Source organism: Chiloscyllium plagiosum, unplaced genomic scaffold (genome assembly GCF_037043375.1).
Source record: "Chiloscyllium plagiosum isolate Xiang-an unplaced genomic scaffold, Cpla_swu_hap1 HiC_scaffold_47, whole genome shotgun sequence".
In the NCBI taxonomy this organism is placed as follows: domain Eukaryota; kingdom Metazoa; phylum Chordata; class Chondrichthyes; order Orectolobiformes; family Hemiscylliidae; genus Chiloscyllium; species Chiloscyllium plagiosum.
Window position 1 is genome coordinate 42,084,534 of NW_028270185.1, and position 15,098 is coordinate 42,099,631.

The 15,098-nt window shown below is 41.6% G+C and overlaps 1 protein-coding gene across 1 annotated transcript; it reads right to left on the reverse strand.

Annotated features, from left to right (window-relative positions):
* Positions 1 to 491: 491 nt before the first annotated feature.
* On the reverse strand, positions 492 to 14,445 carry LOC148136125 (putative G protein-coupled receptor 139). The gene is made up of 2 exons (XM_087984033.1): positions 14,353 to 14,445; positions 492 to 1,466 (listed from the first exon to the last, which is right to left on the reverse strand). Exons 1-2 carry the CDS (start codon positions 14,443 to 14,445, stop codon positions 537 to 539), a joined length of 1,023 nt encoding a protein of 340 aa, XP_087840159.1. The 3' UTR covers positions 492 to 536.
* Between the last annotated feature and the right edge of the window lie 653 nt (positions 14,446 to 15,098).

Below are 15,098 nucleotides of genomic sequence, written 5' to 3' on the forward strand. Positions count from 1 at the left end.
CGCTATCGACTTCCTATATTCTGACTCATCATTATTTGATATGCAGCCTACAACCATGATGTCATCAGCAAACTTGTAGATGTTCGTATGAAATGTGGCCAATCAGTCATGTGTACAGGGAGTGTTTGGGGGCTGAGGATGCATCCTTACGGGGCCGCAGTGTTGAGAATTATTGTAGAAGAGGTGCAGTTAGCTACTTTCACTGATTGCGGTCTGTGCGTCAGGAAACTGAGGATACAGTTGCAGAACTGCCCTTGGTCTCGGAGTTTTGAGATTAGTTCAATTGGGATTATAATGTTGAAGGTGGAGCTGCAGTTGATTTGTAGGAGCCTGATGTAGGTATCCTTATTATCTAGATGTTCCAGGGACAAATGTAGGGCGAGGGAATTGTGTCCACTGTGGGCCTGTTCTGCTGACCGGTAAATTGCAAGGGAATGAAGTAGTGTTATCATGTTGCTCCACCTCTTTCTCCTTTCATTCCATTCCTCATGTGGACTCTTCGTTCCATTACCTGCTGCATCTAATGTTGGCTCTCATTACTTGGATTTATTCCTCAATTGAATTATTTTTATAACTGGATATTTCACTGCATATATTAACTGGTCTCTGAATGCTCTCTGCGTCACCACATAAATAAAAGCATTTGTGCAGCAACTCAGGTTCCGCAGCATGAATGCGATTCTTTCAAATGTACGAAAAGCAGTGTAATTCAAAGAATTAGCAGCACTAAACATATATAAAATGTACCCCAACCAGAGAAGTATGAAGCTTGCACATATGGCAAAGAGTAAAATGGCAGATTTCTTTCTGCTCTCCAGCTCTGGGTCATTCTCTATTTTTCTCTGACCTTTCAGTTCCACACGCACCTTAATTGCCTCGAAGATTTGTCTGACAGTCAGGACATTGATAAATAGAATAAAAGTGAATGGGAACATTGGTGTTAAAAATTGTTCAAAATATTTGAAACTTGCCCACCGACGGCTATTATAATAACTGTGTGTGGTAAAACAGTACCATGGAACATTGTTGATGATCCTTCCAGGTTTAAATCGGAAGTAGTTAGGAATGTTCTTTAAGGAAAAGAAAATATAAATTGTTGCTAGAACCCTCATTGCAGTTTTCTTTGTGCAATACTTAGTTTTCATCTGATGAAAACAGATGGCAACAAATCGATCAAAAGAAAAAGCAGCAGTGAACCAGACAGAACAATCAATGGCTGAGCAGGTCAAGACATAGATAACTCTGCAAACAGGAGTGATGTTCAGGAAACAGCGTGGATAATAATAAGACACAAATCTATCAAGTACGATATCAAAAACGATGAACAGTAGATCAGATGTTGCCATGGCCACCAGATAGCGAATGGTGCATGTAGAAAGACCACACTTGCCCCGAGTCAAGAGTGCAATCACCACTAGACTCACTGTAAGAGAGAGAAAGGAGAAAAAGAGACTTGAAGTTGCAATCTGGGCTCAGGCACAGAGAGTAAGTAATGGCAAGAAGGTCGTTGTTATAAACCACATGAAGTCTCGAATCTGAACCTCAGTAGCAAACTCTCTAAATGAATCATTTGCACATTTAAAAGACAGAGGTAAGAACATGAGTGACAGTTTATTCATAGCAAGATGGTCACATATTCAATGTTTTGTTCAGGTTGGCAGTGGTTGGTTTGAGCTGTTTTATAGGTTACTCTTACTGGTTGGATTTTCCTATAGGACCGCAACATCTACACAAAGGCACCCTGCAAGAGTAAATCAACAATGTTGTACATTTAGCACAAACATTGATTGCAAAATTCTTGCAATCAGTTTTGGAGTTTCCACAGCTCAGATTGCGTCTAGAATTTTAGGTCCACACTGTATGAACTATAATATGGGATATTAAATCACTTCACAGTGACCGGGAGTGGATGCACTCCACAATATGAAATTTTAAAAAATGATAAAATTTTGAGTCCATCCCACGTGTACAGGATTGAACATACCAACAATTTTATCCATGGAAGTATTCGGCAGTGAATCCAGGCACCATACCCCAGGTTAGGTGCCTACCACAATCATAAGAATTTCAATATTTGGCACGGAGTCCCTGGCCTGTCTGAGACTGTACTCCACTGCTCCCACCCAAATCCATGCAGCATTGCTCATTGCAACTTTCTAGTTTAGAATTCACACTTTTTATCTGGGATGAAGCAAAGCTTCGTGCCTGATGTCCAGGCTCTCTCACACAAGCTCCTCTCCTTGTGACCAGAGATCCTCCTCCCAGATTCAGAGCACATGCTGGGGCTAAGAATGTCCATAGGTTACCCAACACACACCTTGGAAATCATGAGAATGGTACTAAAGCTTGTTGTGGGAGACCCAAACATTGTTCCATTGCCTGGCTTCAGAGGCTCTCTCTGAATTCAGGCCAATATTAAAGGTTAGGGGAGATGATGGGCTCATGGTGACTCTAAAATGATTGCTCCCTTTTTTTAGACCACTTCTTGTGATAGGATATCCTTATGTGATGTTCATTTTCACGAGCGTGCAACTCCCAAAATCGACCCAGTTTTGAAGATAAAAGATCCTGAATTTGATTGTGTAATTTTCTAAAGTAAGGAACACCAACGCATAAACCCATAGACGACAGGGAAATGTATCTGTCTTCTGGCTTCTCGACAGTAGTAGTTGGGAAATTCGTTGGACAAGACAAAATAAGCTTTGACATGGACCATCCACTGGAATAGCTGACATCCTGAATCCAGCAAGATATCAGCACCAAGCTTCCCTACTTTCCCCTTGGTTATTTCTTCTGCTGTCTCCCATGTGGGACATTCTTTTGGACAATAACCACAGCTCAGGTTCCGAGCTATCTTCTTTCAGATGTGGGAATATTGGTTAATTTTAAATGTACTCACAAAATGTGAGTTTTGGTGTCTGGACCAATAATTCTTGCCCAATTCTAATTGCTTTTGAGATAGTACTGGAGAGCAGCATTTTTGAACACCTGCATTATCTGGTGGATATCTTTGAGGAGAAAGTGAGGTCTGCAGATGCTGGAGATCAGAGATGGAAATGTGTTGCTGGAAAAGCGCAGCAGGTCAGGCAGCATCTAGGGAACAGGAAAATCGACGTTTCGGGCATTAGCCCTTCTTCAGGATAGGATATACAGGGTTTTCCTATCTGGTGGATAGGAAAACCCTGTATATTTTGGAGCAGAGTTCCATAATGTTTAGACAGCAGTAGTAATGGAACAATGATGTAGAGTAGATTAGATTAGATTACTTTATAGTGTGGAAACAGGCCCTTCGGCCCAACAAGTCCACACCGACCTGCCGAAGCGCAACCCACCCATACATTTGCCCCTTACCTAACACTACGGGCAATTTAGCATGGCCAATTCACCTGACCTGCACATTTTTGGACTGTGGGAGGAAACTGGAGCACCCGGAGGAAACCCACGCAGACACGGGGAGAACGTGCAAACTCCACACAGTCAGTCGCCTGAGGCGGGAACTGAACCTGGGTCTCTGGCGCTGTGAGGCAGCAGTGCGAACCACTGTGCCACCATGCCGCCCAAGTCAGAATGAAATCTATCCTGAAAGGGAAGTAGCATGTGATGGTGTTTCTATGCAACTTCTGCTCTTGTTCTTCTAGCTATTAGGGGTCATGGTTCTGTGAGGTACTGTCAAAAAACACTTGGAGTGTAATGTTTTGCATCTGTGGATGGTATTCATTGTGGGTCATTCATGTTATTAGTGAAGAGAGTGAGTATGGAATGTGGTAATTGGCAATCTGATCAATCAGCTGTTTGTACTGCACAATGTGGTGCTTTGTAAATGTTGTTGGAGATGCTTTCAGAGAGACACTTGGAAAGCATTCCATCCCACCTAAGCTATACTTTCTGGATGGTAGACATGGATTGGAGAGACAGACAGGGAGCTTATTGCTGCAGAAATCAATATCTGACATACTCCTGTGTCCACAGCACTTGCATGGCTGGACCAGATCATTTTCTTGTCAATGGTTGGGCCAGGTTGTTGTTAGCCATGCATTCAGTGACAGTAATGTCACTGTAAGCCAATGGCATATTGGTAGATTCTCACTTCTTGGCGTTGGCTATTCCCTTGTGCTTGTGGGATACGAATGTTACTTGTCAATTACCAGACCAAGCTAGATGTTATGTCACTGTATAATGACACAGTTAAAAATCACACAACACCAGGTTATAGTCCAACAGGTTTAATTGGAAGCACACTAGCTTTCAGAGCGACGCTCCTTCATCAGGTGATTGTGGAGGGCTCGATCGTAACACAGAACTTATAGCAAAAATTTGCAGTGTGATGTAACTGAAATTATACATTGAAGAATTGATTGTCTGTTAAGCCTTTCATCTGTTAGAATACAGATCTTTCATGAAAGAAGTGAAACTATCACTGTATTCTAACAGATGAAAGGCTTAACAGACAATCAATTCTTCAATGTATAATTTCAGTTACATCACACTGCAAATTTTTGCTATAAGTTCTGTGTTACGATCGAGCCCTCCACAATCACCTGATGAAGGAGCGTCGCTCTGAAAGCTAGTGTGCTTCCAATTAAACCTGTTGGACTATAACCTGGTGTTGTGTGATTTTTAACTTTGTACACCCCAGTCCAACACTGGCCTCTCTGAATTATAATGACACAGATCTTTTCATTATCTAAGGAGATGTAAATGGTGCAGAATATTGTGCAAGCATGAACAAACCTCTCTACTTTGGAAATGGCAATGGAGGGAAAGGCATTGATGAGGCAGCTGCAGATTTTAAGGTCAAGGTACAAGTGTGAAGAACTCCTGCAGAGATGTGTGACGGCTGAGATGATTGACCGCCATCAACCGTAACTATCTTCATCTGTGGTCAGGATGAAACGCGAGAGTTGTAATCTTGGTGAGTTCAGTTTTTCAAGGAGTCCTTATTGTGAATATGTGTTGACAATAAGAGCTGAGCATTTGTTGTCAGTAATTAAAATTTAACTGTAAAAAGAGAAGCATCTGATTGAGATAAATACAATCAATACATCTGTAAATCCAAGTCAAATGATCCTGAGTTCGTCACACTAAAATAAAAATGTGGTTGTGCTGGAAGGTCAAAGGCTGAGGGAAAAAAACAGGTCAATGTGTGACACAGTTTGAATGCCTAGGAAAAGTCAGAATGTTTGTCATTATCACACTGAAGGGATAGAAATACTCCCAATACTAGAAGTGGGAATTGTCTTAGTGACATGTATACCAAGGGCAGGCAGAAATAACTCGTTATGTTGAAGGTAAAATTAATCAGTCATACTTTACAATATTTCATGTACAGGTTATTCTGTTACAGTGTGTTTCATTAGCACAAAATCGCTATAATGCAATTGACAAATTGAAGACACTGTTTCTAAAGTGCAAAATTTTAAGGTGTGTTTTAGTTATAATACTATTCCGGCCCCATTAGTTCAAATGGTGCTCTTACTACGAAATGTTCTTATAACACGGGATTGCACAAGAATGGAATTACCACATTATAGCAGAACTGACTGTAAGTGTCTCCTTATTCTGCAACTATGTTCCCTTGTTCAAGACCCCTACATAAGTGGAAACATCATCTCAACATCTACCCTGTCAAACCCCCTCAGAATTATGTATATTTCAATAAGATCACCCCTTACTTTTTCAAAATGCTAATGAGTAAAGACTTAATCTGGTTATCATTTTTCCTTAGTCAACCCTTCACCCCAGGAATCCCTCTAGTGAATCTTTTGAACTGCCTCCAACACCAGCATCTCCTTTCATAAATATGGAAACCAGAATCATACACAGTACTAAAGGTGGAGTCTCAACAATCTGTACAGTTGTAATAAGACTTCCCTATATTTACACTTCAAACCCATGGTAACAAAGCCCAAATTCCACTTGTATCCTTAATTACTTGATGAACATGCATGCTAACCTTTTGTTTTGCACACAAATCTCACTTTGCTGACCTTTTTGAAATCTTCCTCCATTTATAATTGTTTGCTTTTTGATTCTCCCTAGCAAAGTGTTTGACCTTACACTTTCCAGCATTAAAGCTCCAGCTTCCAAGTTTTTTGCCCATTCACTCTCTATTTCCTTCTTCAAGTCATTAACATAGATAGCAAGGAATTGAGATGCTGGGACAGGTTCTGATGGCACTTCACAAATTACAAAATGTCTATTAATCCCAACTCTCCATCTTCTGTGTGTCAATCCAGTCTCAATCCATGCTAATACATTACACTCAACCCTGTGAGCTCCTGTCTTGAGCATTAACCTTCCATGCAGCACTTAAAAAAAAAACCTTTGAAATCCAAATGCACTACATCTTCACTTTTGACTCCTCAAAGTCTGTCCACCAGCTCAAAGACACAAGTCAGGAATGCGATGGAATACTCCCTACAGTACCACATCCAAAAAGAAGTATGCCTCTGTTTCTTGAAAGACGAATACAGCTAAAGTTGGGGTACAAAACTTTAAAAAAGATTTAGCGATGCAAGATACAGAGATGGAATTTCCATGAATAAGGATGACAACAACTAGTTTGTTTTGTTAGAATATTCATTCAGCATTCGAACACTTCGTAATGGGAAAGGTATGTCAGAGATAGTCAGAGATACTCCTACTTATGCAAGGCCACTGGCTAAGTTGTTCCCCTCCCCACACTCAGTATAATTTTACTTTGAGAGATGCTCCCAATGACACCTGAACACTGGGGTAAGTTGTTCCCCTTTAGCTAGGAACCCACACTCAGTGCAATTCTAATTGAAAGATCCTAACTGAATCACAATGCCACTGGAATTAGATGTTCTCTTAAGGCTATTGACCAACATGCAAAACAGTTCTCCAGTGAAAAGTATTAGCGATTGAGGGCATTTTCCTATTCATGGTCCACATTGAATACAATGCTGCTTTTACAGATACCCACAGTAAAGCGAGAACACTGGGTCACAAATTCCTCATGACCAATTCTGTGTGTCAGTAAACAAAAAGAATTGTTTGCTGGCCAGCATTTATTAGTCAACCTCAGTTGCCCTTGAGAGGTGATGTGAGCTGCGTTCTTGAACTGCTGCAGTCCATGTGCTGTAGGTTGCCCCCACAATGCCATAAGGGAATGGATTCCAGGATTTTGACCCAGTCTGACATTGAAGGCATGGTGATATATTTCCAAGTCAAGATGGAGAGTGGCTTGGAGAGGAACTTTCAGGTGGTAGTGTTCCCAAGTATCCACTGTCCTTGTTCTTCTAGATGGTACTAATCATCGTTTTGGACAGTGCTGTTTAAGGACTTTTAGTGAATTTCTGCACGTATCCTGTAGACTGAACACACTGCTCTCAGTGGTGAAGATAGTGACTGTTTGTGGATGTAGTGCTATTCAAATGCACTGCTTTGTTTAGGATGGTGTCAAGATCCATCAGTTTTGTTGAAGTTTCACTCCTCCAAGCAATTGGGGAGTATTCCATCACGCCCCTAACTTGTGCCTTGCAGGTGGTGGACAGGGTTTGGGGAGTCAGGAGGTCATTTGTTTGCTACAGTATTCTGAGCCTCTGACCTGCTGTCCCAGCCACTGTATTGATGGGGTGAGGCCAGTTGAATTTCTGGCCAATATTGATAATGGGGGATTCACTGATGTTAACACCATTGAATGTCAAGGTGTGGAGGGAAGGTCATCTCTTATCACAGATAGTCATTGCCTTGCATTTTATGGCGTGAATCTTATCTGCCATTTTTCAGCCCAAGCCCAGATACCCAGCATATCTGGCAGCACAGTGGTAATCAATGCTGTCTCACGGCACCAGGCGCCCAAGTTTAGGTTCTAGCCTTAAAGGACCATCTGCATGGAGTTTACCTGTATGTGTGGTTTTGGTTTCAATGGTTTCATCTCACAGTCCAAAGCTGTGCAGGCTTGGTAGCTTATCCATGGTAAATGCAGAATTACGCCAGTAGGGTGGTGGTGTGGGATGGTCTTCGGAGGGTTGGTGCTGACCCAATGGGCTGAATGGCCTCTGTCTGCAGAGTAGGGATTCTACAATTCCATGATATTGTTGAGATCTTGCTCCCTTAAAACATTGATTTCTTCAGTATCAGATGAGTTGTGACTGGTGCTGAACATTGTACAATTATCGGCAAACATCCCCACTTCTGACTTTCTGACGGAGGGCAAGTCATTGATGAAGCAACCGAAGATGGTTGGGCCTAGAGCACTACTCTGAGGAACTGCTGCAGAAATGACCAGGAGATGTGAAGACTGACCTCTAAGAACCACTCTGTGCCAGTTTTGACTCCATCCATCGGAGTTTACTTCCTGATACCCCATTCATTCTAGTTTTGCCTGGGCTCCTGATGCCACACTTGACAAAGGTAATCAGTGTCACCACATTTCTGGAAATCAGCTCTGCAATTCAGCTCTACAGTGATGGATTGTCCCAACAACAAGACACCATTACAATGAGAGGGTCCAGCCTGATGTTAGTGATCCCAAGACAGTTCAGTTCCATGATCATTAATGCCTTCATTCAGAGTGATTTCTGGAGACTTGATTCAGTATCACACATCAATCCAGTAAATCAGTGGCAATGAAGAGCACCTGTGGGCAATAAAATCTTTTTTTTTGTTGTTCTCAGTTGCCGAATTACACCACAGGGTTAGTTTGGAAATGTTAAATGGATACATGATATCACACATTAGGAATTTGTACTGCCCAGTTCAGTGGCCAGTAAGTCGAGGGTTAAATGTATTTGTCATGCACACCAATGGCTCAGCATTCAGAGAGTACCCCACATCTGAGAGGTGGCTCCTCTGGGGAGGTAAAGACTGAACTTGAAGAGAAGAAATAAATACTTGAAGATAGCCCATCACAGAATGCTTGTACCCCAGAACATTCAGTCTTCTGTATTGTACTAACCTCTGGCATAATGGCAGCAACGCATGTTCTCTGAATCTGACATCGTTCCCTTGGCTGTCAAATGAAATTTGTTTAATATCTTGTCATCCAACATTCCATGGGAATGGGTTGAGCTCAGTTGGCTGGATTGCTGGTTTGCAGAGCAGTATGATGCTACCAGCATCGGCTCAATTCTCATCACTGGCTTGAGGTTACCATGAAGGACTCTTCTTCTCAACCTCTTCCCTCATCTGAGGTCTGGTGGCCCTCAAGTTAAATCACCAGCAGCTACTTCTCTCTAATGAGAGCCCTATGCTCTGGTAAGACTATGGTGACACAATATATCGAACACTATTTTCCTTCAAGTGAATCATTATGGAATTGAAGAACGGTGTCATTATTGCATCAAAGAGTTTGACCTACTGTGTTACTCCCCTGATGTAAAACACACTGTTCCAGACATGCCCCAGGCAGCAGTGTTGATGAAGCAGTCCTGACATTTACAATGTACTGTGGGAACATGCAGCTCAGTGTTACTGTTACTGCAAACATTTATAAACTTCCAAGTGCTAGCTGGCATCAGCAAGATCCTTCCATACTATCTCTCATCCACTCCCAATTTAAATTTGATTCCTCGATAGCCACAAAACAGTCTGAGATTACTCAGCACCTAAGTGTGATCTCCAATAAACCACCTCATATTGATATAGAGATTCAATCAACATGAAAACTTTTATCCAACCAGAAGGGGCTGAATGCACTGAACTGCCCTGTGTGGGATCAGTTCCCTGAATGGCCAGGGTTAAGACATGAGTGAATACAGGTGAGCAGTCATTCCCACTCACCTCAGCTTTCCAATCATTCAGAATGGGAGGAAAATATGACAACATTTCTAAGGGAAGATTGGCTCAAATTGATCAGCAAGATCTTGACTAGCATTGATGTAACATCTCACTTTATAACTGCAGGAACTGATATGTCTATGCAAATCTGTCTCGATGGTGTAAACCACAATTACTGTTTGGACAGACATCCTATGTGACAATCGGTGCAATGATGTCCTACACCATGAGACAAAGAGCATCATGTAAATCAGGGTTGACAGATGATTCACATGAGAACACAGAACATCGAGCTGTACAGCACAGGAACAGTCTTTATAAAGCTGAAACATGACATCTTGACTCTTGTACTCAATTTATCAGCCAATAAAGGCAAGCTGACCATACATCATCTTTGCTACCCTATTTACTTGCATGGTCACTTGCAGGGAGCTATGGACTTGAACACCAAGATCACTGTACATCAATGCTGTTCAGGGTTCTGCCATTACTGTATATCTTTTCCCTAACTTTCAATCTCCTAAAGTGCAGCACCTCATACTTACCCAGATTAAACTCCATCTGCCACCTTTCCACCCATATCGGCAATTGATCTCCACTGTATCTTTGACAACCTTATCCACAACTTCACTGATCGTTCTATCATCTGCAAATAAACAAAGGGCAGAGGTCCCATTATGAAACCCTAAGGAATACCACAAGTCACGACCCTCCAGCCAGAAAAACCCCTTTCCTCTGCTTTCTATGGGAATCGAAGCTGCCACCTCACCATGGATCCAATGTAGTGTAATCTTCAGGATGAGCCCACCATGAGGGACCATAGCGGGCCCCTTTACTGAAATCCATGCAGACCACATCCACTGCTCTACCCTCATCGATTACCTTTGTCACTTCCTCAAAAGATTCAATCAAGTTAGTAAGACATGACCTGCCTTGCATAATGCCATGCTGACTGTCCCTAATTAGGTCCTGTATTTCCAAATGCATGTAAACCCTATCCCTAAGAATAATCTCCAATAGTTTATTTTAATATCCGTTCAGCAGTGTGCTGTTGATGGACTATGATTCAATTGGTGATCCTGATACAGTATCTAATGCAGCATGTCCCTCAATACTGAACATCAGGTCAGTTGGTGTCACAGTAGCAGGGCTGACTTTCTCTCCATATGGCCGGATGTTCTTGATCCTGATTGGAGCCTCTGAACAGCACAACTATATCAAATATCCGAAATTGCACATCAGTCACCCCAAACCAAAATGTCTTTCATCTACAAAAAATTATGTTGTACCACCCAATCTCCACCGTTCTGAGCCAGGTACAATGACAGAGGTTTCACAAAGTTGATGGAGTACTGCAGTACATGGTGTAACACTCTAGCCTCAAGGTGAATCCATCTAAAAATATATCCAGGAGTTTTTGTCTCTAAAACATCAGTCCTGACAAAATAGTCATAATAATAATGTTATAACAATAATGTGAATAATAATGATAGCAATTACATATTTAAACTGACAGCTAAAGTCTAAATAATAATCCCAAATGAACACAAATTGGAGGACCTTCACATTATTATTTGGGGAACATCAAAGGATAAAGCAAGAAAAGGCAAGATAGAAAACATCCTGTTGGACAATTTAATCCTCTGAGGCACCTAAAACTCTAGACCTCAGCGCTTATCCTATTGGGCTCTACACCACAGCACTGTGCATCATTTTACAAATGGCACACCTCACATAGCATTCACATAATTTCAACAATCTACATTGTAGTTGGAACCTTGTGTTCAATACCCTTCCCAATGATCTGTCCTCACAAATATCATAACCCCAGGCATCCACTGACTGACAAAAACTCAAGGTGGTCAAAGCCATCTGGGCTGATCCACCCTTATCATGATTAGATTTTCTACAGGGTGGAAACATTTGGCCCAAAAGGTCCACACTGACACTAATTAATGGACCTAACACTGTATGCAATTTAACATGGTCAATTCACCTCACCTACACATGTTTAGATTGTGGGAGGAAACCCACACAGACACAGGGAGAACATGCAAACTCCATGCAGACAATCACCAGAGGCAGGAATTGAACCCAGGTCACTGGTGCTGTGAGGCAGCAATGCTAACCACTGAGCCACCATGTCACAGGGAACCCAATCTAATCCAGCTGACTGAGAGCAGGCTTTAAGTGACCATGGAGAGAGAATGGTCTTGCTAAACCCTTTCTAGACAAGCTGGGGCCGGTGCTCAGCCAAACTTCTTCATTGAGGCCTCCGTGTCAACCCATTCTGCACAGGACAGAGAAACAGACACCGCTACACGTTACTGAGAAACTTCCGAATCGACAAACAATTCACTTTAAACTCTGTAAGTGAGAGCACTTTCATCTGACATTGGGATTTGCCTTGCTAAATGGAAATTAAATCATCAGTAAATGCAGATCGGAAATATAGACTTATGTAACTTAAGTTGTTCCAAGACTTACCGGGTACACCAACAATGACAAGGATGGTGCCGTATATTTTTGAGATCATTATGTTTGCAAAATACATTTTATTGTTTGTGTAACAACCTCTCCCTTCCTGCTGCTGGCATCTGTCCGAATTGTCTCAAAATGAGAGATGAGACATATCCAGAGACATCGTATTATATTTTGTTGTATCTCTCCTGGGAAAATATGATCACACATTCACCTTTTTAATATCATTTTGAACAAAGAGATTACGACAACAGGTTTATTTTGATGATGTAATGTCATTGAAATTTAAGTCTACATTTGAATACCCCAAGGACTAGATGAATCTAATCTTATTTGGTCACAACCGCTCCTTGCAACTTGTCATCAAACAAGAATGCTTGCAGTGTTTCACACACTGATAGTCCCATCAACATCTGAATATCTTTTGATATTCTTTTCTGTGATAACTTTTATTTTACTGAGGATATTCAATCATTCAATACCTCATGTTGTACCTTGACAGCTGTTCTACTGCACACTGTTATATCACTACTTCCCTTGTTAATTCAGTTCCACAACTCGTTTGGGAAAGTCTGTCTGATTGAGCACTCAAATACCGAAGCTGAAACTAATACTGACCACAACAATTACTGGAACTTACACTTGGTAATAATTTCTCAAAACAAAGACAAAAAGAAATCAGAACCTTAACTTCAAAATTATAGAATGATAGCACCATATAGGACAGAAGTGACCCATCGATCCATAAAGATTGTCCCTCCAAAAATTGCATGAAAAGCTGCACAAGTCCCACTCCCCAGCACTTAGTCCACAGTCTTGAATGTTATGACATTTCAAATGCTCATTCAAGTACTTTTTAAAGGTTTTGAGGATTTCCTTCTCAGTTATCCTCCTGGGCAATGCACTGTAGGCCCCTTCCATACTCTGGATGTCATGTTCCCTCTAAACCTCCTGCCTTTCAGCTACACCTCAGTATTGGCCCTCCACTTACTAGGATGCTACCTGGACTGGAAGTTTTGAGCTATAAGACGAGGTTGAATAGATTGGGACTTTTTTTCCCCGGGAACGTAGGAGACTGAGAGGCAACCTTATTGAGCTTTATTAAATCTTGTGAGATTCATATAAGATAGATAGCCAACAGACTTTCGCCAGTATAGGAGAGTCAAAAATTAGAGAGCATAAGTTAAGGTGAGAGTGGAGAGATACAAAAGGATTCAGAGGGACACTTTGTTCAGACAGACGGTGGTGAATGCTTGTAACAGGCTGCCAGAGGTATTGGCAGAAGCAAGTACAATTTTGTGATTTGATTAGATTAGATTCCCTACAGTGTGGAAACAGGCCCTTCAGCCCAACAAGTCCACACTTGTTGCCCACCCAGACCCATTCCCCTACACCTAACACTATGGACAATTTAGCGTGGCCAATTCACCTAACCTGCGCATCTTTGGACTGTGGGAGGAAACCAGAGCACCCAGAAGAAACCCACACAGACACAGGGAGAATGTGCAAACTCCACACAGACAGTTGCCCGAGATGGGAATTGAAACTGGGTCCCTGGCGCTCTGAAGCAGCAGTGCTAACCACTGAGCCACCGTGCCGCCCTAAGAAACATTTAAATAGGTACATGGATGGGGTAGATATGGACCAAACCCAGGCAAATGGGACTAGTTTAATTGTGAAAACTGGGTGGCACAAGCAATTTGGGCCATGCTGAGAATCTCAATGACTTTATGTAATCGTGGACTGGTAAAGACACGTATCTTGTATGCCTTAACTATCCTATTACCCTGTCTTGCTGCCTTTGGGGATCTGTTAACAAGCACCTCAAGGTCCTTCTGTTTCTCTGAGCTTCCTGGTGTCCCACCACTCAGTGCCTTATGTTGTGACTTCTACTAAAGTGCATCATCTCACATTTGTCAGAGTTAAATTGCATCTGCCCATCTGACCGGTTTATATTATTTATGAATATGACAAACAGTAAGGGATTCAGCACTGATCTCTGTGATACACACCGTACATGAGCCTCTAATTACACAAACAGCCTTCTGTCAATATCCGCTGCCTCCTCTGACTGAGCCAATTTCCCAGCCAACTTGCCAAGTTGCTCCAGCTGCCATATGCTTTTACCTTCATTCTGAATCCCCCATGTGGAACCTTGTCAAAGACTTTGCTAAAACCCAAATAAACTACTTCAATTGTCCTAGCCACATCCACAGACATGGTCACCTCCTCAAAACCTCCACCAGATTTGTTAGGCATGACCTCCATCTGACAAAGCCATGCTGACTATCCATGATCAAACCTTGTTTCTTTAATTGGAGATGAATCCTTTCTTTTGGAATTTTCTCCAATAATTTCTGTAACATTGATAGACACTCACTAGTCTGTTATTCCTGGTCTGTTATTCCTGTTCTTAGAACTTTGGGTTTCAAATTCCAATTTTTCAGATAAGCACATTCCAAAGTCCTTTAAGACTAAGGGAAAGAAAAAGTTCTTATTCATGCAGAAGAATTTCTTAGGTATTTTACACACAGAGACACAGAAAGACATGTACACATGTGTACACATACACACATACACACCACATTTACCTCACACACATATAAATTATTCTTTTACCTTTATACCTCCCTCTGAATGGTAAAATAATCCCCTCTAATCATCCATCGTTCCATTATAACTCCCACTGAGCAAATACACAAACCCTGATACAAACTGGATGTTCTCACAATTGGTCATAGTCAAGACAAATTCATGTAGTTGACCACTATCACTTAGTCTGTCATATTTCCATTTTTTGGGATCAAATAGAAACAAATTAACTTGGAAGTAATCCAATCTAAAAAAAAAATCAAGTTGGGTTCCAAATCAGC